The following is a 22,002-nucleotide window of genomic DNA, read 5'->3' as shown; positions in this document are numbered from 1 at the left end:
AGTCTGGCTAGCAAATGCAATGCAGCCCATAGGAACTGAATGGGCTGCGTTGCATTTGCTGCATAGGACTCGCTCTCATGGCTTTGTAAAAAGGGCCCTTAGATAACCTCTCTATGTCACCCAGTTTATTGAAAGATTAGATTTCTACCTTTGATAATCTTCTTTCTGTAGTCCCTGTAGGTCGGGAGTTGCAGAAATCCAAACACTTTTCTGAGCACATGCTCTACCCCCTTAGCCTGAGAGCTAGAAAACATATCCAGTTAAGCCAAGTAACATACCTAAACAAATCCATGACAAGGGAGTAAGGGAGTACAGGGTAAGATCCCCAGCAACACAAACTAAGTCTGAACTGTTCTGCTCTGCAAAACATGAAACAAGTAATAAACATGCACAAAGACAATCCAGCCAAACATTGAGGAACAATGGAGAACTAACCTACTGCATGCAACAAGCACCCACATGAGATAGTCTTAAGCAAAGCCTACTCATAGAAGGGGAATACTGCTCAGAGGATCCATCAACTGGCTGGAAAGACTTCAAGTCTGCAAGGAGAACAATCGAGGGAGACAGAAGTAGGTTATTCAACAACTGAATGCATACAGAGAGGACATGTCATATGAAATCCTACAGGGACTAACAGAAAGAAGATTATCGAAGGTAGAAACTTAATCTTCTATTCTATTATGTCCCTTCCAGATTCCATAAGCTAGGTGATGTACCAAAGCAATAGGAACATCTAGGAAGGGACAGAAGAGCTGGCCCTCAACAATGAGGTCCCAAAAGCAGCATCAGAATGAGCTGCCACATCCACTCAGTACAACTGGGTAAAAGTATGAAAAGAGGACCAAGGAGCCACCCTGCAAATTTCATCAAGATGAATCATGCGAGACTCTGCCTACGATGCAGCCTCACTTCTAGTCAAGTGAGCTTTAAGCAAAATCGGCAGCTGCCTGCTGCGAGGATGGATGTTGCGGAAATGGCCATTTGAATCCATCGAATGATCAAGGATTTGGACGCCAGCCGACCACAGCAAGGCGCAGCAGTCAGGATAAAAATGGTGATCAGACAACCTGAAAGCATTAGTCCTCTCCAAATAGTGGAGCAAGACTCTCCAGACATCCAACTTGCGTAAGATCTGATCCTTGCACTCCAAACCTATGGAAGGAAACGCAGGCAAACAAACCTCTCAGTTGACATGGAAGGTTGATACCACCTTCGGCAGAAAAGAAGATACAATGCGGAGAACAACTCCTCATACCTAATACGGAGAAAAGGTTTCCCACATGAAAGAGTCTGCTGAGTCTATGGCGACCAGAAAGATAGTCTTGATTGTTAAATCCAGAAGAGAAAAACATAAGAACATAAGAAGTTGCCTCCACTGGGTCAGACCACAAGTCCATCGCGCCCAGTGGTCCACTCCCGCGGCGGCCCATCAGGTCCATGACCTGTGAAGTGGTTCCTGACCATTTCTATAACCTACCTCTGCTTCTATCTGTATCCCTCAATCCCTTTTTCCTTTAGGAACCTATCTAAACCTTCCTTGAACCCCTGTACTGTGCTCTGGCCTATCACAACCTCCGGAAGCGCGTTCCATGTGTCCACCACCCTCTGGGTAAAAAAGAACTTCCTAGCATTTGTTCTAAACTGTCCCCTTTCAATTTCTCCGAGTGACCCCTAGTACTTGTGGTTCCCCACAGTCTGAAAAATCTGTCCCTATCTACCTTCTCTATGCCCTTCAGGATTTTGAAGGTTTCTATCATGTCTCCTCTAAATCTCCTCTTCTCTAGGGAGAACAGCCCCAGCATTTTCAACCTGTCAGCGTATGAAAAGTTTTCCATACCTTTTATCAGTTTAGTCGCTCTTCTCTGGACCCCCTCAAGTACTGCCATGTCCTTCTTGAGGTACGGCGACCAGTACTGGACACAGTACTCCAGGTGCGGGCACATCATTGCACGATACAGTGGCATGTTGACTTCCTTCGTCCTTTTTACCCTTTTTAATGATACCCAACATTCTGTTCGCTTTCTTTGAGGCTATCGCACACTGTGCCGATGCTTTCAATGTTGTGTCCACCATCATCCCCAGGTCTCTTTCAAGGTTGCTCACCCCTAGCAATGATCCCCCCATTTTGTAGCTGAACATTGAGTTCTTTTTCCCTACATGCATGACCTTACATTTCTCTATGTTAAAAAACTCATTTGCCACTTTTTTGCCCACTCTTCCAGTCTCGTTAGGTCCCTTTGTAGGTCTTCGCAGTCTTCCGTGGTTCTAACCCTGCTGCAGAGTTTGGTGTCATCAGCAAATTTAATAACCTCACATTTCGCCCCCGTCTCCAAGTCGTTAATAAATATATTGAACAGGAGCGGTCCCAGCACCGATCCCTGTGGAACTCCGCTCGTGACCTATTGCATCCTTCAGTAGTTCGAATGGATTTCTCCAAGGTCTGCAGAACAATGGTAAGATTCCACAAAGGGAAAGAAAGACGCAAAGGAGGTCGCAAACAAAGCGCCCCTTTCATAAACCTAGCCCATTTGGTTGAGCAGGAAGCGAACTAGTGCCTCTGCATTCTGTAAACCATGAAAGGCCTGCAACCTGAACTTTAAGGGAGGCCACCGCTAAACTGTTTTCTAGGCCCTCCTGAAGAAAAGTCAGGACCACTGAAAGGGGTGCCCTCTCAGTCTCCACCTGATCCCAAGCACATCATAATTGTAAAGCCTGCAAGGCTATGGCAAAAGAAGCCATAGAAGACAAGTACTTTGAGCGCAAAAGAGTCAAGATAACTACATCCGAATAACCGTGCTTCATCAAGGCTGAGCACTCCAGAGCCATGCCGTAAGACCAAAGCACTGTGGATTCTCCATGGGTACCAGCTCCTGACTGAGAAGAGAGTGATGAAAAGGGAGCTGGAGCATCCCGTCCCATTGAAGACAGATGAGATCCACATACCATAGGCAATGAGGCCAGACTGGGATGCTGGGATGCGTTGCTATCCGGCAGATGACCCGACCAACCAGAGGCCATTGAGGGAATACTTACAGGAGCTCCTAAGCTGGCCAGGGCTGAACCAAGGAATCCAGATCTAGGCTTCCACGCTGTTCATCAACTGAAAAAGCGCCTGGCCTTCGAGTTCTCTGTTGAAGACATCAAGTCCATCTAGGGCTGACCCCAGTGCTGTACAATCAGATGGAACGCCTTCCGTGAGAGAAATCATTCTCCCGAGTTCAGGAGCTGTTGCCTGATAAGTCCACCTGAACATTATCGACTCCGGCCACATGGGTCGCTAAAAGAGAAAGAAGATGTGCGTCAGCCCAGCAAAGCAGTGTGCGAGCCTCCTAGCCCAAAGAAGTGCTTCTTGTGCCCCCATGACGACTTATGCATGCCACCGCCATGGTGTTGTGGAAGAATACTCACACCACTTTTCCTTCCATAAGGGGCTGGAAAGAGAGTAGCACCAGCCAAAGAGCCTGAAGCTCCAGACGATTGAAAGGAATGGCCCCCGCAGTGAACAACCCAACAGGCTGGCAGGCTGGCATCTATCATAAGAGTCATCCATTCTTAAATCAAAAGAAGCCTGCCCTAGCAGAGCGCCCCTCCGAAGCCACCAGCTTAAGTTGCTGTGAGCTGGCTCCATCCAGGGGAGCAGCATCTGAAGGAAATGACAGTGCAGAGACCACCAAGAGAGGAGGGACTCCTATAAAGGGCGCATGTGTGCGCTGGCCCAGGGGACCACCTCCAAGGAAGCTGCCATTGACCCCCAGAACCTGCAGATAATGCAAGGCCATGGTAGCTGAACGGTCCAGGAGAACTCTGATCTATTGTTGAAATTTCTGTCAACATGCATTAGGAAGAAACACACAACCCTGTCTGTCAAAGAGAAGGCCCAGATACACCAGGGACCAGGAAGAGCGTCAAGCAGCACCTCCTGAAGTTGCCAATGCCTGCAGCAGAGACACCATCATCTCCATTGCACTTTCACACTCCTGACAAGATGGAGCCCGGATCAACCAGTTAGAAACATAGAAACATAGAAATAGACGGCAGATAAGGGCCCACGGCCCATCTAGTCTGCCCACCTTAATGTCCCTCCCCTACCTTTGCCCTGTGAATAGATCCCATGTGCCGATCCCATTTTGCCTTAAAATCAGGCACGCTGCTGGCCTCAATCACCTGTAGTGGAAGACTATTCCAGCGATCAACCACTCTTTCAGTGAAAAAGAATTTCCTGGTGTCACCTCGTAGTTTCCCGCCCCTGATTTTCAACGGATGTCCTCTTGTTGTCGTGGGACCCTTGAAAAAGAAGATATCTTCCTCCGCCTCGATGCGGCCCGTAAGATACTTGAACGTCTCGATCATGTTCCCCCTCTCTCTGCGCTCCTCGAGCGAGTATAGCTGTAATTTGTCAAGCCGTTTTTCGTATGGTAGCTCCTTGAGTCCCGAGACCATCCGGGTGGCCATTCTTTGCACCGACTCCAGTCTCAGCACATCCTTGCGATAATGCGGCCTCCAGAATTGCACACAGTATTCCAGGTGGGGCCTCACCATGGATCTATACAATGGCATAATGACTTCCGCCTTACGACTGACGAAACCCCTTCGTATGCAGCCCATGATTTGTCTTGCCTTGGACGAAGCCTGCTCCACTTGATTGGCAGACTTCATGTCCTCACTGACGATTACCCCCAAGTCTCGTTCTGCTTCCGTTTTTGCTAGGATCTCGCCATTAAGGGTATAAGACTTGCATGGATTCTGGCTGCCCAGGTGCATAACTTTGCATTTTTTGGCATTGAAGTTGAGTTGCCATGTCCTAGACCATCGCTCTAGGACATGGCAATAGGAATAGGTCGTGCATCATGTTGTCGGGCACTGAATCTTCGTCTGTTGTGCATTTGCCCACTACATTACTCAGTTTGGCGTCATCGGCGAATAATGTTATTTTACCTCGAAGCCCTTCTGCCAAGTCTCTTATAAAGATGTTGAATAGGATTGGGCCCAAGACTGAGCCCTGTGGTACTCCACTAATCACCTCCGTCATTTCGGAGGGGGTGCCATTCACCACCACCCTTTGGAGCCTACCTCCAAGCCAGCTCCCAACCCATTTCGTCAATGTGTCACCTAATCCTATAGAACTCATCTTGCTCAGTAACCTGCGGTGCGGTACGCTATCGAATGCTTTGCTAAAGTCCAGGTACACGATGTCCAGGGACTCCCCAATATCCAGCTTCCCCGTCACCCAGTCAAAGAAGCTGATCAGGTTGGATTGGCAGGATCTCCCCTTAGTAAATCCATGTTGTCGGGGATCCCGTAGATTCTCCTCATCCAGGATCTTATCTAATTGGTGTTTGATTAGAGTTTCCATTAGTTTGCTCACTATCGATGTTAGACTCACTGGTCTGTAGTTTGCTGTCTCCATCTTGGAGCCTTTCTTGTGGAGTGGAATGACGTTAGCTGTCCTCCAGTCCAACGGGACGCTGCCTGTACTAAGGGAGAGGTTGAAGAGCGCAGACAGTGGCTCCGCCAAGACATCACTCAGCTCCCTTAGCACCCTGGGATGCAGGTTGTCCGGCCCCATTGCTTTGTTAACCTTGAGCTTTGACAGCTCACCGTAGACACTGCTGGGCGTAAACTCAAAGTTACTAAACGGGTCAACTGAGCCAACCCTTGTCTGTAGCTGAGGGCCGAGCCCTGGCGCTTCTCGGGTGAAGACTGAGCAGAAGTATTCATTTAATAGTTGGGCTTTTTCCGAATCCTTTTCCACATAGTCTCCGTCTGGTTTCCTAAGACGTACAATCCCGCCTGAGTTTTTTCTTCTATCACCGATATACCTGAAGAAGGATTTATCTCCCTTCTGGATGTTCTTTGCTAGAGACTCCTCCATGAGGAATTTAGCCTCCCTGACTGCTGTTTTGACGGCTTTTGATTTGGCCAGGTAGTCTGCTCTAGAGTCCTGCTTCCCCGATTGTTTGTAAGAGATGAATGCTTTTTTCTTCTCCTTGATCAGGTCTGAGATCTCCACAGTAAACCACTGTGGCTTATTGTTCCTTCGCCGTTTACTTACTGATTTTACATAGCGGTTTGTTGCTTCTTGTATGGTTGCTTTCAAAGTCGACCACATGTCTTCCACGTTATCGGTTTCTTCTTGGCTTTGTAGCGCCTGGTGAACGAAGTCTCCCATTTCTTTGAAATTTGTGTCCTTGAATTTGAGGACTTTGGTTAGTGTAGTAGATTTAGTGAAACCTTTCCTGATATTAAACCATACCATGTTGTGGTCACTGGAGGCCAATGTGTCGCCCACCGAGACCTCTGTGACACTTTCTCCATTGGTAAGTATCAGGTCCAGTATTGCCTGATCCCTTGTCGGTTCCAACACCAGTTGCCTGAGGCTTGCTCCTTTCATAGAGTTTAATAGCCTCCTGCTGCTGCCGGAAGCAGAGGTAAGTGTAACCCAATCCACATCAGGCATGTTGAAGTCACCTAGCAATACTGTGTCCCCACGCAAGGTGATATTTTCTATATCTTCGATTATTTCCATATCCAGGTCATCCTGTTGTCTTGGGGGTCTGTAAATTACGCCAAGATACAAGCATTTGTCCTTCCCTCTGGCCAAATTAACCCAAAGGGATTCCCCAGTATACTGGACATCTGAGATTCTCGTAACCTTAATGTCATCTTTAGTATATAATGCTACACCCCCTCCCATCCTACCCTCTCTGTCCCGGCGAAGCAAGTTGTAACCCGGTATGACCATGTCCCACCCGTGGGAGTCTGTGAGCCAGGTTTCGGATATCGCCACCACATCCAGGTCGGCATTCCTTATTTCTGTTTCCAATTCCAGGATCTTGTTTCCTAAACTGTGTGCGTTGACGTACATAGCCCTCCATGTTATATTTTTGTTACGTCTCAGTGGGGATATTCCTGTTTGAGCTATTTGAACACCTTTAGCATTGTTTGCGTTATTTGTGCTTTCCTGAGACTCAGAACCACAATGTGTACTCCCCATATACCCAGAACTACAGTGTGTACTCCTCCTAGACCCAAAATTACAATGTGACCCATAAATATGATGTGACCCTACTCCCGACTCAAAAGTGTGTGCACTCACCCCTGACCCAGAATTTCGGTGTCTACTTTCCTCAGCCTCATAAATGTATTGGCATTTTAGTTCGCCTGGTATATTGTTTGTGCCTGTACCCTCCCCCGACTTACCTAGTTTAAAGCCCTGTGGAGTAGGCGGGCTAGGCGGGCTAGTAGGTTGTTCAAGAAAGGATGGACCTGGAACTTCTGCCAGCAGAGAAAGGCAGCCACAAATACCATCACCTTGGTGAAAGTGTGGGTTGCCATTATGAGGCCAAAGGTCAGAGCTGCAAACTGGAAATGCTGTTGCAGAGCATGGAAAATGCAGAAATCTGCGATGTTCCGAGTAGACTAAAATACAGAGGTAAGCCCTTGTGAGATCCAAGGATGCCAAAAGATCTCCTGGAGAGACAGCAGCTAACACTGTGTTCACTGTTTCCATGTGGAAATGAGGAATCCGCAAGAAGCAGTGGGCTGACGTAGATCCAGAATGGGTCTCCAATCCTCTGAGCCTTTCTATGAAGTGTAAGGAGTATCTGACTAAACTCAATTCATGTTCTAGAACAGGTTCCATTGCTTTGATGTTTAAAAGACGCTGCAGAGTATCGCGGACCCTGAACTCCTTTTCCAGCCGACCTGCCAGAGTCCAGAAACAAATCCGGAGGCAGGCAAAAGAGGTTTAACTCGTGCCCCTTCCGAAGGATGGCTAGCACCCATTGATCCATGAAACCCGAGTCCACACCTGATAAAACTGAGAAGTCGGCCTCTGATACGAGGAAACCTCACCTGACCCCTAGCATAATCAGGGCTTGTTTGGGCACAGCCACTGAATGGGAACCTGAGGACACCTAGAATTAAAACTGTGATAATGAGGGCAGTAGCCTGAGAAATATCTCTTAGGAGGAAGACCTACAGATCCCTGACTTCACTTGTGTAAAGAACAAAATTACTACAACCCCCCTCCCGACGTCCAGTGAAACTTGTTCACATTGAGAGACATAGGGCAGTGCTCAGCCACACTAGTGATAAGGTCATCTTCACCAAAAAGAAGCTGGCCCTGGAAAGGAAGTCTGCTGAAAGTGGACTTTGAGGAAGCGTTCCCAGCCCAATGACAAACACAAAGAGTCCGGCGCGTAGACATTGCATAAGCAGAAACTTTATTAAGAACATGAAGAGAGCAGGAAAGGTGTTTGCCACATAAGCCGCACCATCCATCCCAGCTGAGGATAGGCATGCACCTCCACAGAGGAAGCACTGCACAGTCTAGCATGACAGGCTTGCGCCGTAAAGGAAGCGGCCGCCACCACTTTGATACCTAAAGACACCACTTCAAAAAGCTTTCCAACATAATGTCCACCCTGCAAGCCTGAGAGTCCTGAAGCAGCATTCCCCCATCCCTAGGGAGGGCTGTGAGCCAGATAACCTGCACTATGGAGGAATCCACCTTAGGCTGTTCAAAAATCTTCTGAAAATTAGGAGTCAGGGGATAAAGCTTTATTAAACATAGCCGTAGAAGGTCGGAAAGAGCTTTCTGGGGTTTCCCATTGTTCTGTAGCCAGACCAAAGGCTGTAGAAGTGATGGAAATAAGTTGGAAGGTGGAGAATCCAATTTGAGCTGTTTCAGAACATCAGCAATAAAAGGGTGGCAGAACCATGCTTTAAAGGTCTGTGGATAGAAGAATCAGCATCCAAATCTGGACTCTCAGGGTAGCAAATTTGACTAATCCTGGCAAGGGTATCAGTCAGATTCAATATAGAAGCAGTGTCAGGAGACAGGAGAGGCATAAGTTTAAACTTTATTGCGAGATCATATGGAACAGAGTTCTCCAATTTAAAGTGTACATATGTGAATATACGGTCAATTAGAAATAAAACAATTTTGATACGAGACTGGTTAGAGGAAACAAAGCCAGACATTACATTACTTTTAGAAACATAGATGATTTCTGATAATGATGTGATCATAAATGATTTTTACCGTAGGATTATAAAATAATTTCATTAGCTAGAAGTACTAAAAGAGGTGGGGGTCTGGCAATAATATTGAAAGATCAATTTGATTTTAAAGTAATGGATTCTATATCAACTTCCAATTGCGAATTTTTAACTTGTAGAATGTCTCAGGAATCATTGGATGAATTTTTAATAGTTACTTTGTTTTACATTCCTCCTAAAAAATGGAATTTAGTGAGAGAAGATTTTCATGAATTTGTTTTATCAAGTTCAATGCTTGGACTATATCACCTCTTGTTGGGTGATATAAATATTCATATGGACCAGGAAAATACAGATACAGATGATTTATTTTCTTTTTTTAAAGAGTTTGGATTTTATATTACCAAAACATGAAAAAACACATGTGAAAGGCCACCATTTAGATTTGGTGACATTTTCTACAAAAGCTCATTCAAATATTAAAATTGATTTAGAAGAGGTAACATGGAACGATACAGTTTGGTCAGATCACCGTTTATGTAATGTCTATTTAAAATGGCAAAAAAACAGGGTAAAGTAAGCAATAATTCAAGGCTTAGGAATAAGAAGATAGAAGTTATGGGAAGGGGTAAAGTAGATCATGTAGAATTCTGGTCACACTACGAATTGAGAAATATAGAGGGACAAGAAGAAAATTTTTTATCTTATTGGGAAATTTTAAGCATTCAAATTTTAGATGAAATAGCATCTTACAAAAAAATAGTCAGGCGAGACAAAATACATAATAATTGGTTCGATGCAGAATTATTAGAACTAAAAAGGGTATGCAGACGGAAGGAGAAGATTTGGTTGAAATAAGGTAAAGTAGAAGATAGAACTAATTGGAGAATGAAACTTAGAGAATATAAAAATATGATTACGGAAAAGAGTAGTAGATATTCTAAGGAAAAGATAGGAGACATAAAGGTAAATAGTAGAGAGCTAAAATTTTTAAACTGGTTCATGGGCTATTTGAGACAGACTCTAAGAAGCGTCCAAATAAGGAAAATATTCCATCTGATGATGATTTAGCAACATTTTTTAAAGATAAAATGGATGACTTACAAACTACTTTTAGTAACCAAAATAAGAATGATCAAGACATCAATTTAATTAATCCAATAGGACAACAAGAGGGAATTAGGATAGATATTATGTGGGAAAAATTTGCTATCCCAGATTGGAAACTTTTTAGCAAATTATATTCAAAGTATGCAAAAAAATATTGTCGTTTAGATATATGTCCAAGGAACGTATTGATGAATGCCTCGCCAACCTTTAGAACTCATCTCTATAAATGGACTTCTCAATTACAGTCCGGACAATTTGAAAAAAACCTAGGAAAAATAATAACCCCTATAGTAAAAAACTAGGAGTCACTTGCTAGCGAAAAAAAACTATAGGCCAGTTGCAAATATCCCATTATTTGAAAAACTAATGGAGGGACTGGTGAATGCCGAATTGGTGAATTATTTAGAGAAATATAATATTCTACATGAAAATCAATCCGGGTTTCGTTCTGGACACAGTACAGAATCAGTAATAACATCACTATTAAATCAACTCACCATTCTGTTCAGTACTGGTACAAGTGCCCTGATCCTGCAATTGGATCTAAGCAGCACTTTCGATTTAGTGGATCATAATCTACTGTTAAACTGCTTGGACTCAATCGGGATCAGTGGTAAGGTACAAAATTGGTTCAGAGGGTTCTTAGAACAAAGAACATATAAAGTGTTTTCTGATGAGAAATATTCTCCCTCTTGGAGGAACTCATACGGAGTACCGCAGGGCTCTCCTTTATCCCCAAAGTTGTTTAATGTCTATTTAGTGTCCCTGGCGCATTTATTCCAAAGTGTAGAAGTAATGTTTTACATTTATGCAGACGACTCTCTATATTGCTACCTTGTAAGAACATCTCAAATGAATTGATTACTCAAATTTTTATAATCTTAGAAAAGGTAGAATTATGGATGCTAGAGGTTAGGTTGAAGCTTAATCCTGAAAAAAACAAGGTTTTTTTTTGGCAAGCCCTAATGAGACAATTCAAGAAAAAAGTATCCAACTGAAGGGCCAAAATTTCAATATAGCGTCTAATTTGAAAATTCTGGGGGTTACTTTGGATAGCACATTAACTTTTAGGAAACATACAGATTTATTAATTTAAAAAAGTATGCACTTTTATGGAAATTAAAAACCATTAAAAAGTTTTTTGACAGCGAATCTTTTTGGTTACTGGTTCAATCTATTGTATTATCAACTTTAGACTATCTATATAATAAAATTCTAAGCGCGCATGCGCACTCTTACCGCATGCTTCCCTGATCTGTCGGGCTGTGGCCGGCAAGAGTGCGCATGCGCGCTTACAAAGTTCGATGCATCACAGCCGAAGTTGACATCGAGCAGCTTTTCAAAGCCCCCAGCACCGCCGCCGCTGCACCTTTTCAAACCCTCCCCCCCAGCAATGCCGCCATCGGTAAGTTTTTTAAGTTGATGCAAGCAGCATACTTCACGGCCGACAGCTTTTCAAACTCCCCCAGCACCACCGCCGCTGTACCTTTTCAAACCCTCCACCCCCCAGCACTGCTGCCATCGTTGGTAATTTAAAAAAAAAAAAAAGCCTGGTGGTCCAGCAGTTTCCCTCCCTCGCTAGATGGCTCTTGCGGCTGCCAACGCTGGAGGGAGCTTTGTTGTTAAGGCCTGGCTTCTTCGGACAGCAGCAGCATTTACAATTCGCTGCTGTTGCCGGCTTCAGGCCTTCCTCTCTGATGGGTCTGCCTACTTCCTGTTTTCATGAAGACAGGACCCGCCAGAGAGGAAGACCTGAAGCCGGCAACAGCAATGAATTGTGAACTTTAAGCGAAAAAAACCAAGAAAAAGAAGCAGAGCAGCTGCAAAAGACTTCTGCACTGGTTGCTTGCAGAAATTGTAACTGGATATGTTTTCAAGCTCTCAGGGTAAGGAGGTGGAGCATGTGCTCAGAAAAGTGTTTGGATTTCTGCAACTCCCAGGTTGAACACCTGGCGTATAGAATCCGGAAGGGACATAATAGAATCCAGGAATGGTAGAGTTCTCCTTACTAGTAACATAATGCTATGAGGTGACCTCAACTTGGAGGGAAAACTGACTGGTATAAATATTGCACCCTAGGCAATTTCCTTTGTATTTCTCTATGGTGTGCAATTCTGGTCACCACAGCTCAAAAAAGATATACCGGAATTAGAAAAGTTACAGAGAAGGATGACAAAAATTATAAAAGGGATGGAACGACTTCCCTATGAGGAAAGGCTAAAGTGGCTAGGGCTCTTCAGCATGAAGAAAAGAGGGTTCAGGGGAGATAATGATAGAGGTCTATAAAATACTGAGTGGAGTGGAACAAGTAGATGTGAATAACTTGTATACTCTTCCAAAAATAAAAAACTAGTTCTAAGAGGCATGTAATAAAGCTACTAAGTGCTAGATTTAAAACAAACTGGATAAAATATTTCTTCACTCAATGAATAATTAAACTCTGGAGTTTGTTACCAGAGAATGTGGTGAAAGCAGTTTAGTTTAGCAGGGTTTAAAAAAAAGGTTTGGATAATTTCCTAAAAGAGAAGTCCATAAGCTATTATTAAGCAGTGCATTTCCCCAAGCCATCTTATTCCTAGGACAAGCATAATAAAATATTTTTATTTTTTTTTACTTTGGGATCTTGCCAGGTACTTGCGACCTGGATTGGCCACTGTTGGAAACAGGATACTGGGCTGATGGACCTTCAGTCTGTTCCAGTTAGGCAATTTTTATGTTCCTGAATTTGTTCCATAAACCAAAGGTTCCCAAAATCACTTCTGCTTCCCAGTCTTGAAAGAGAAATATGGAATGGGTCTAGGGGAGTATCCTAGACCAGTGGTTCTCAAACACTAGCCAGTTGGGTTTTCAGGATATCCTGAATGATTATACATGAGAGATTCGCATGCCCTCTATAGACAAATCTGTCTTGAGCTAACATGAAGAAGGACACTCGAAAGGGTTCAGAGAAGAGCAACTAAAATGATTAAGGGGCTGGAGGAGTTGCCGTACAGTGAGAGATTGGAGAAACTGGGCCTCTTCTCTCTTGAAAAGAGGAGACTGAGAGGGGACCTGATCCAAACATTCAAAATACTGAAGGGAATTAACTTAGTAGATAAAGACAGATTGTTCACCCTCTCCAAGGTAGGGAGAACGAGAGGGCACTCTCTAAAGTTGAAAGGAGATAGATTCCGTACAAACGTAAGGAAGTTCTTCTTCACCCAGAGAGTGGTAGAAAACTGGAATGCTCTTCCGGAGTCTGTTATAGGGGAAAACACCCTCCAGGGATTCAAGACAAAGTTAGACAAGTTCCTGCTAAACTGGAACGTACGCAGGTGAGGCTGGATTCTTTTAGAGCACTGGTCTTTGACCTGGGGGCTGCCTCGTGAGCGGACTGCTTGGCACGATGGACCACTGGTCTGACCCAGCAGCGGCAATTCTTATGTTCTAATGTTCTTTAGAGAGATATCCTGAAAACCAAAACCTAACCTGGACCACCAGCCAGTTGAGAATTATTGCACTAGACCACCAGGAATACTCTAATATTTTATGTTGAGGGTGAGGGGTGTCAATGGTCAAGTCAGGGGTGGGGAAGTTTCTGATGCAGACCCATGACTTTTTTTTTTAAATATTAACCTAATTGTCAGTGTATAAGCTGATCACTACTTGCACCTTGATAGATAGAGTGACATTTTGCATTTAGGCTACAAAACCCAAGGAACGGTAAAGTTTAGGAGGTGAAGAAATTTTGTGCATGGAAGAAGAGTTGGACATGGGTGTGATAGTATGTGATGATCTTAAGACGGCCAAACAGTTTGAAAAGCTAATTTCGAAAGCTAGAAGGATGCTTGGGTACATAGGGAGAGGTATGGCCAGTAGGAAAAAGGAGGTACTTATGCCCCATTTTAAGACTAGTGAGACCTTATTTAGAATACTGTGTACAATTCCAGAGACCACACCTTCAAAAAGATATAAATAGGATGGAGTCTTCATCATAAGGCGTATCAAGTTTTAATAAAATTTGATTAAACACTTAACACAATTTTCTAAGCGATATACAATAAGAAAAAAGAAAAAAACAAAAACATACAATTAAAATTTATAACAAGCACTATATAAAATACAATATACTGGATAGACATGTCAATAAAACTGATACAAAAGGGTAGAAGAGGTAGAACTGCAATTTGGTTTATTTTTAAAGACTAAAGAGATAACATATATGGGAAGTACGATAAGGGAGGGGAAAGAGTTGAATAAAAAAAGAAGAGATGGAGAGAAATATGAAAAGAGAAAGAAGGGAGAAAAGTTGTAGAAAGAAAAAAAAAATATATATATATAAAGCGAGAATTACAGGGTGATCCCTTCCAAGAAAGATTAAAGACTAGGCATCTTTAAATAGGAAGCTCTTCAGGTTGTTTTTAAAGCGTGACAGATTATTTTCCTCTTGTAAATGTTTTGGCATACCATTCCAGAGCTGAGGCACCAAAACCAAAAAAATATCTTGCAATCGGGTCCCAATAATTTTCAAAGAAGGGACTGTTAACAATTTTTGGTCCATCGACCAAAGGGAACGTGGAATATTGTGCAGGGTGAGTAATTTATCTATGAATTGCGATTCTTTCAAAGCCAGAGTGTTGAATGACGACAGTAAAGTTTTTAAAGTGACTCGATGAGTAACTGGGAGTCAGTGAGATTTGATTAATAAAGGCGTTACATGGTCATATTTGTGTGCATTGTGAATGAGTTTGATCGCTGTATTTTGGATGATTTGAAGTCACTTTTTTTGAGATGCCTATGAATAGGGAATTACAGTAGTCGAGTTTTGCAAAAATTAACGAATGGATTATGGGTACAGATTTAAAAATCTCAAATATGTATATTTTGAAGGAAAGGCAGGATAGGGGTAGATGTGACATAAATGCACATGAGGCAAGTCTCTCTCAGTTGACAGAAAACTCCAGAGTGAGAGGACATAGGATGAAGTTAAGAGATGACAGGCTCAGGAGTAAGAAAATATATTTTTTTTTCCAGAAAACATGGTAGATGCGTGGAATAGTTTCCTGATAGAGGTGGTTGAGACAGACTGTCTGAATTCAAGAAAGCACAGGACAGACAGGTGGGATCTCCTAGGGAGAGACAATAGTGGATGCTACGAGCAGACTGAATGGGCCATTGGGCCTTTATCTGCCATCATGTTTCTATAAACTATGGATTGCTACTGCAATTTTATGTTTAATAAATTTTTATTCACACAGCACACATAATAAAGGCAAAGCTGAAACAATCTCATACAGTATCTTGATTAAGAACATATGATCTCCCTTCCCTCTAATATATTGCAATTTTTAACGAGGCAGTAATTTGCATGATCATTAATTAGAGCATTCCACAGTAACTCATAAATTTTTTACAGAAACCTCACACTAGAAACAGCGAAATCAGCAGCAACTCTAAACACAAAGGGGCTCATAATAAAAATTTTAAAACTCCAAAAACTGGCCTACGTCGGTATTTAGATCAAAATGACAGGTTCATCCAAGTACCAATAACCAAAACTGGTTTAGACATATCTAAAATCAGCTTAGAACTTTTTAGTGCTGCTGTACACCCAGAGTGAAAAGAGGCATTTTTGGAGGAGTGGATAGGGCAGGAGGTAGACAGGATGTGGGCCGACCTAGACTTAGTCGTCCGGCAGCCATAAGCAAAAAACTTTGACAGGTTGCCAGACAGAACTTATACGTTTTGACTTAGACAAAGTCAAAACAGGTATAAGTTCCGAATCGGGGCGCTGAGCTGATTGCAGCTGCCGTAATCAGGTCAGCGGCCTGGGCAACCCACCCCTCTACACCCACAACTATTGTGGCAAGAGAGATGCCCAATCTCTCCTGCTGCCAACCCCCCCCCCCCCCCCCGAAATTTCCCGCGCAATCGCAACTTCACCTGCAGGAGGGATGCCCAATCCCTCCTACCGGACAATCCACCCCCACACCCCCTCCCACCCCCGGAACGATCGCGCTCTTCACCAGCAGGAAGGATGCCTAATCCTTCCTGCTGGACAACCCCCGCACCCCACCCCCAAACTCCCCACGCAATCCCAACTTCACCAGCAAGAGGGATGCCCAATCCTTCCTACCGGACAACCCCCTCCCAAACCCCCCGACGATCGTGCTCTTCACTGGCAAGAGGGATATCCATTCCCTCCTATTGGACATCCCCGCCCACCCTAAACCCCTAGAATGATCGCACTCTTCACCAGCAGGGGGGATGCCTAATCCTTCCTGCTGGACAAATCCCCCCCCCCACACACACACACACTCCCTGTGCAATCCCAACTTCACCAGCAAGAGGGATGCCCAGTCCTTCCTGCCAGACAACCCCCCCTTCAAACCCCTGCCAGACCACCCAGTCCATTCCCCCCATTTTACTACTACCATTTTAATATTAATGACCTTGTTGTACTACATTTGCATGGCAGAGTCAACAACTCCTAGGAAGCTCGGAAAAGAACATGGTAAGCAGTTCTGATAATCAGCAGGTAAAATACCAGTACACTATGGCCCCGATTCACTAAACTCACCGATCCTGCAATGATTGTTGCTAAATCGGTTTGACTGGTTTTGCAATCGCTCGTGTTCCCCAACCCAATTCACAAAACTGCAGTCCAATGTGCTTTTCAGATCCGAGCATGCTAATGAGGAGAATGTCATGCAAAAGTAGGCCGTGATCGAATCACAAAGCAGAAGAAGAAATACCGATCGGGTTTGCCGATCCAAAAAAAAAAAAAAGCAACTGATGAGGACCAGTCGCTCACTATTCTTGCCGGCTCTTCTGCCCTGAAATATCAGTATCGAGGTTACAATCCCGCATAAAACAACTATTAAAAATAACTATAAAATAACTTTAGATATGCACAAGAACTCATTTGCGAATTATATTCTGTATCATGCGCATTGCGAACACGTGTTTTTCAAGCATGGGTTTAAAGCGTGTTGAAGTTCTATGGCCGTAGTCTGTCTACACCAGTGGTCTCCAACTCAAATCCTTTGCAGGGCCACATTTTGGATTTGTAGGTATTTGGAGGGCCTCAGAAAAAATAGTTCATGTCTTATTGAAGAAATGACGATTTGCATGAGGTAAAACTCTTTATAGTTTATAAATCTTTCCTTTTGGCTAAGTCTTAATAATAATATTGTCATTTATAGCTAAAGAGACACATGATCAAGAAACTGTTTTTTATTTTACTTTTGTGATTATGATAAACATGCCGAGGGCCTCAAAATAGTACCTGGCGGGCCGCATGTGGCCCCCGGGCCGCGTGTTTGAGACCACTGGTCTACACAAAAATATACCACTCTAGATAATGCTTACAAATTATGCAATGGAGATGGTATAACTAGGTCTACAAAAATTTTTATGCTCAGAATCATAGAGGGGTAACTGGAGAGAACCCCAGAAAGTACCACCTCACCGCCGACTAACTACGTAGTAAAGCGAGAAGAACAAGCACATGCGTACATTGCGTCAAGAACCAACAAGGATAACTCTGCACATGCATTTCGATCACTCTTACAGTGATCCATCGAATAAGAGATTGGACGAGTGCTCGGAAAAGCACATCGGATTGCAAGGTTTTGTGAATCAGATTGGGGAACACGAACGATCACAAAACCAGTCAAACCAATTTAGCGACAATCGTTATAGGATTGGTGAATTTGCAGGGCATGCATCCGATCAGATCATTTGTATGTAAACTCGGTTGTGTATTGATTGCTCTCGACCAACAACAATGGAGTTTAGTGAATCAGGGCCTTTATCAGCTGGAATCAGTTTAGCAACCATCATTAAGGGCACAGTTAGCTTGGAGAATCCAGCCCTTAGTAAATTAGGCCTGACTCCATTCCTGGTTTTTGCTTTCCCAGATGTCAAGTAAGTTACTTCAACACAATATTATGAAAACGACAACAAAAACAGCAAATACAATATCCACTTTAACAAGAAAAATACTGTTTACCCTTTATAATTACGGTAGTAAACTTACATAACCAGTGTATTCTGGAAGTAAACTAATAACATCCTGGACTAAGCCTAAAGGTTTTGTCGTTCCATGACTTGACTGAACACTGGCTCTTTTATTGAGCGAAAGGAGATCAGGATGAAAATCTGGTCCAACTAGAGGTAAGCAAAGTGGATGTCCTCAGGCAGATAGACAGGCTAAAGAGCAACAAATCGCCAGGTCCGGACGGCATTCACCCAAGGAACTAAGGAATGAAATAGCTGAGCCACTTAGACAAATATGCAACCTATCCTTAAAAACTGGAGAGATTCCGGAAGACTGGAAAATAGCAAATGTCACGCCCATCTTCAAGAAAGGCTCAAGGGGAGACCCAGGAAACTACAGGCCAGTGAGTTTGACCTCGGTCCCGGGAAAGATGATGGAAGCGCTGATTAAAGACTGCATCTGGGAGCACATCGAAAACACTGGGCAGCTAAAGCCGAGCCAGCATGGCTTCTGCAAGGGCAGGTCATGCCTCACTAACTTATTATACTTCTTTGAGGGGGTAAACAGCCAGGTGGATAAAGGGGAATCTATAGACATCATTTACCTTGACTTCCAAAAAGCCTTCGACAAGGTACCACATGAAAGACTACTAAGGAAGCTATGGAACCACGGGGTGCAAGGGGAGGTCCACCGATGGATCAAAAACTGGCTGGCGGACAGGAAACAGAGGGTTGGAATAAAGGGTCATTACTCAGACTGGCAATGGGACATGAGCAGAGTTCTGCAGGGGTCGGTGCTGGGACCGCTCCTGTTCAATATATTCATTAACGACCTGGAAGCAGGAACAAAATGTGAGGTTATTAAATTTGCGGATGACACCAAATTATACAGCAGGGTTGAAAGCAAGGAGGACTGCAAAAATCTCCAAAAAGATCTGACAGTGCTGGAAGAGTGGGCCAAAAAGTGGCAAATGAGCTTCAACATAGGGAAATGCAAGGTCATGCATGTAGGGAAAAAGAACCCGATGTTCACTTACAAAATGGGGGGATCACCGCTAGGGGTGAGTAACCTTGAAAGAGACCTGGGAGTGATGGTAGACACATCATTGAAGGCGTCGGCGCAGTGCGCCACAGCTTCAAGGAAGGCAAACAGAATGTTGGGCATCATTAAGAAGGGTATCACGACCAGTTCGAAGGAAGTCATCCTGCCACTGTATCGTGCAATGGTGCGCCCGCACCTGGAGTACTGTGTCCAGTACTGGTCGCCGTACCTCAAGAAGGACATGGCGGTACTTGAGAGAGTCCAGAGAAGAGCAACTAAGCTAATAAAGGGTATGGAAGACCTCTCATATAATGACAGACTGAAGAAGCTGGGGCTTTTCTCCCTGGAAAAGCGGAGACTTAGAGGAGACATGATAGAAACCTTCAAGATCATGAAGGGCATAGAAAGAGTAGACAGGGACAGATTTTTCAAATTACGGGGAACCACAAGTACAAGGGGGCACTCAGAGAAATTGAAAGGGGAAAGGTTTAGAGCAAACACCAGGAAGTTCTTCTTCACTCAGAGGGTGGTGGATACATGGAACGCGCTATCGGAGGATGTGATAAGCAGGAGCACGCTACAGGGTTTCTAAGAGGGTCTGGACAGGTACCTGGAGGACAAAGGGATTGAAGGGTACAGATAGGAGTAGAGGTAGGTAATAGGGATAGGATTAGAGGCAGTTACAAAATTAGTCAGGGACACTGTTCAGGCAATTAGGCCTGATGGGCCGCCGCAAGAGCGGACCACTGGGCAGGATGGACCTCTGGTCTGCCCCAGCGGAGGCAACTTCTTATGTTCTTATGTTCTTACTCCAGGCCTCGTTCTACATTTATTCTGTTTACACTATCTTCCTTCAGCAATACGCCACTATTCTCTCTGCTTGGCTTCTATGAATGAATCGCAGGACCTGAAAACCATGGCACGGAATGTACAGCAAATAGAAGCATTACACCAGCACCACCCAGAGGGAAACGTTTCGCCTTGAGCCAGGGTTTATGCCGAAAACGGAAGCCTACAATTATGCAGCCAGCCCGCCCGAGGCGCTTGTCCTCCGACCGTCTCATTTCGAGGGAAGACAGCTTACTGTTCATCCTGGGTTACGTCGGGGCCCTTCCAAAGAGATGAGCCCAAGCTCTAGCTATCGCCCGAGCTTGGACCTGACCGACATGATTCCAATTGGGCGCCTCCAGTGCTCAGCACCCGACTGGAGGGGGAAGACCCGTCAGAGCGCCATGTTGTATTTCCGGTTCCCTTGGAAACCGCGCCTGCGCCGACTATGATCCCGGAGGCCGTGCGGCAGCGACGCCGCCTGACGCTGGCAGAGGGAGAAAGGGAGGTGTTGGACGCTTTGGGCTGGGTGGAGATAGTGCGAGAGGGGTGGACTTCTCCCCGGATGCAAATTTCCAGCATGCGCAGGGATAAGCTCTTTTTAATTCCCATCACTAAACAAAGCCCTCCCTTTCAGACTGCGTTATCCACTTTAAAATACCACTACTATTTATCATTTCTATAATGCTGTACATTTGAAGGATTGAAGAGGTAGATTGCAGTTCAATAATAACAATAACTTTGTATACCGCCATACCCAGGGAGTTCTAGGCGGTTCACATCAATTAATCAGAGTTACAAGCGGTACAATACCAATTGATCAAAGTTGCGGACAACGAAGTAGTTGAGGTTGGAAGGAGTAGGAAAGAGTAGGTCAAGGGGGGGGGGTTGAGGTAGTACAGTAGAGGGGGGAGAGGTTTTGGTTAATTAAGGAGGGGCATCAAGGGTCCTGGTCGTGAAAGAGGTGATTTTTTAGTAATTTTCTAAAGCCCGAGGTATTTGGGGGCCCTGAGGACCATTTGGGCTAGCCCTGGGTTTAGCTTGGCAGCCTGGAAGGCGAAGGTTTTGTCAGGGAGCAACATCCTTCCTAGGATGGAGGTTAATAATTGAGTTGCTTAGCTGCTCACCCACATATGGTTTAGTCCAGTAGTTCCCAACCCTGTCCTGAAGGACCACCAGGCCAGTCGGGTTTTCAGGATAGCCCTAATGAAAATGCATGAGAGAGATCTGCATATAATGGAGGCTCCAAGGAGGGAAGGGGTAAAACGCGGACCTGATGGACCTCGCGGATCTAAAACCACATGTCCTTAAAAATCTGAAGTCCGTGCCACTTGTAATTAGTCTCTGGCTCTGACAGACCTCGATGACAATTTAGCACTGACGGATCCGTCTCAGCATAGGGAGGGAAAAGCATTAGGATCCGTCAGCACTAAAATGTCACCGAGGTCTGTCAGAGCCAGAGACTAAAAGTGGTGCGGCTACTTTGCTGGCAATAATTGAATGTTTATAGAGCCCAGACGATTGGGCCGGGTCCCCACCACTGGTATCTTTTGCAGGAGAGATTTTCTGCAAAAGCTCATTAAGGGAATGGTTGTACTCTCTGGCTCTGGCTCAGTGACATTTTAGTGCTGACGGATCCTAATGCTTTTCCCTCCCTATGCTGAGATGGATCCGTCAGCGCTAAATTGTTATCGAGGTCTATCAGAGCCAGAGACTAACTACAAGTGGCACGGATCTCAGATTTTTAAGGACGTGCGGTTTTAGATCCGCGAGGTCCATCAGGTCCGCGTTTTACCCCTTCCCCTCCAAGGATGCAAATTTACTCCATGCATATTCATTAAGGATATCCTGAAAACCCAACTGGCCTGGTGGTCCTCCAGGACAGGGTTGAAAACCTCTGGTTTAATCGACAGATGCCCAATGTGGAGTAATTTTTTTTGGGGGGGACGATGTAAAAATATTGCTGTAAGCTAATGAAAGATGACTTCCAACATACACAAAACTTGCGCACGAAAGTCAGCCAGACACGAGTGCAT

The 22,002-nt window shown here is 44.4% G+C and overlaps 1 protein-coding gene across 2 annotated transcripts in view; it reads right to left on the bottom strand.

The window, feature by feature from the left end:
• MOK (MOK protein kinase) overlaps positions 1 to 20,472 on the bottom strand; it is a 133,050-nt gene extending 112,578 nt beyond the window's left edge. The window contains exon 1 of one of the 2 annotated variants that reach the window (XM_033952403.1): positions 20,223 to 20,472. In XM_033952403.1, coding sequence (XP_033808294.1) covers positions 20,223 to 20,229 — 7 coding nt within the window. In that variant the 5' untranslated portion in view covers positions 20,230 to 20,472. The remainder of the gene's footprint in view (positions 1 to 20,222) is intronic. The other variant, XM_033952402.1, reaches the window with a different exon arrangement.
• Between the last annotated feature and the right edge of the window lie 1,530 nt (positions 20,473 to 22,002).

The sequence above is a fragment of the Geotrypetes seraphini genome, chromosome 7 (assembly GCF_902459505.1).
Source record: "Geotrypetes seraphini chromosome 7, aGeoSer1.1, whole genome shotgun sequence".
Lineage (NCBI taxonomy): Eukaryota > Metazoa > Chordata > Amphibia > Gymnophiona > Dermophiidae > Geotrypetes > Geotrypetes seraphini.
The sequence above is the reverse complement of the archived record's forward strand: the minus strand, read 5'-3'. Positions and strand labels throughout refer to the sequence as shown.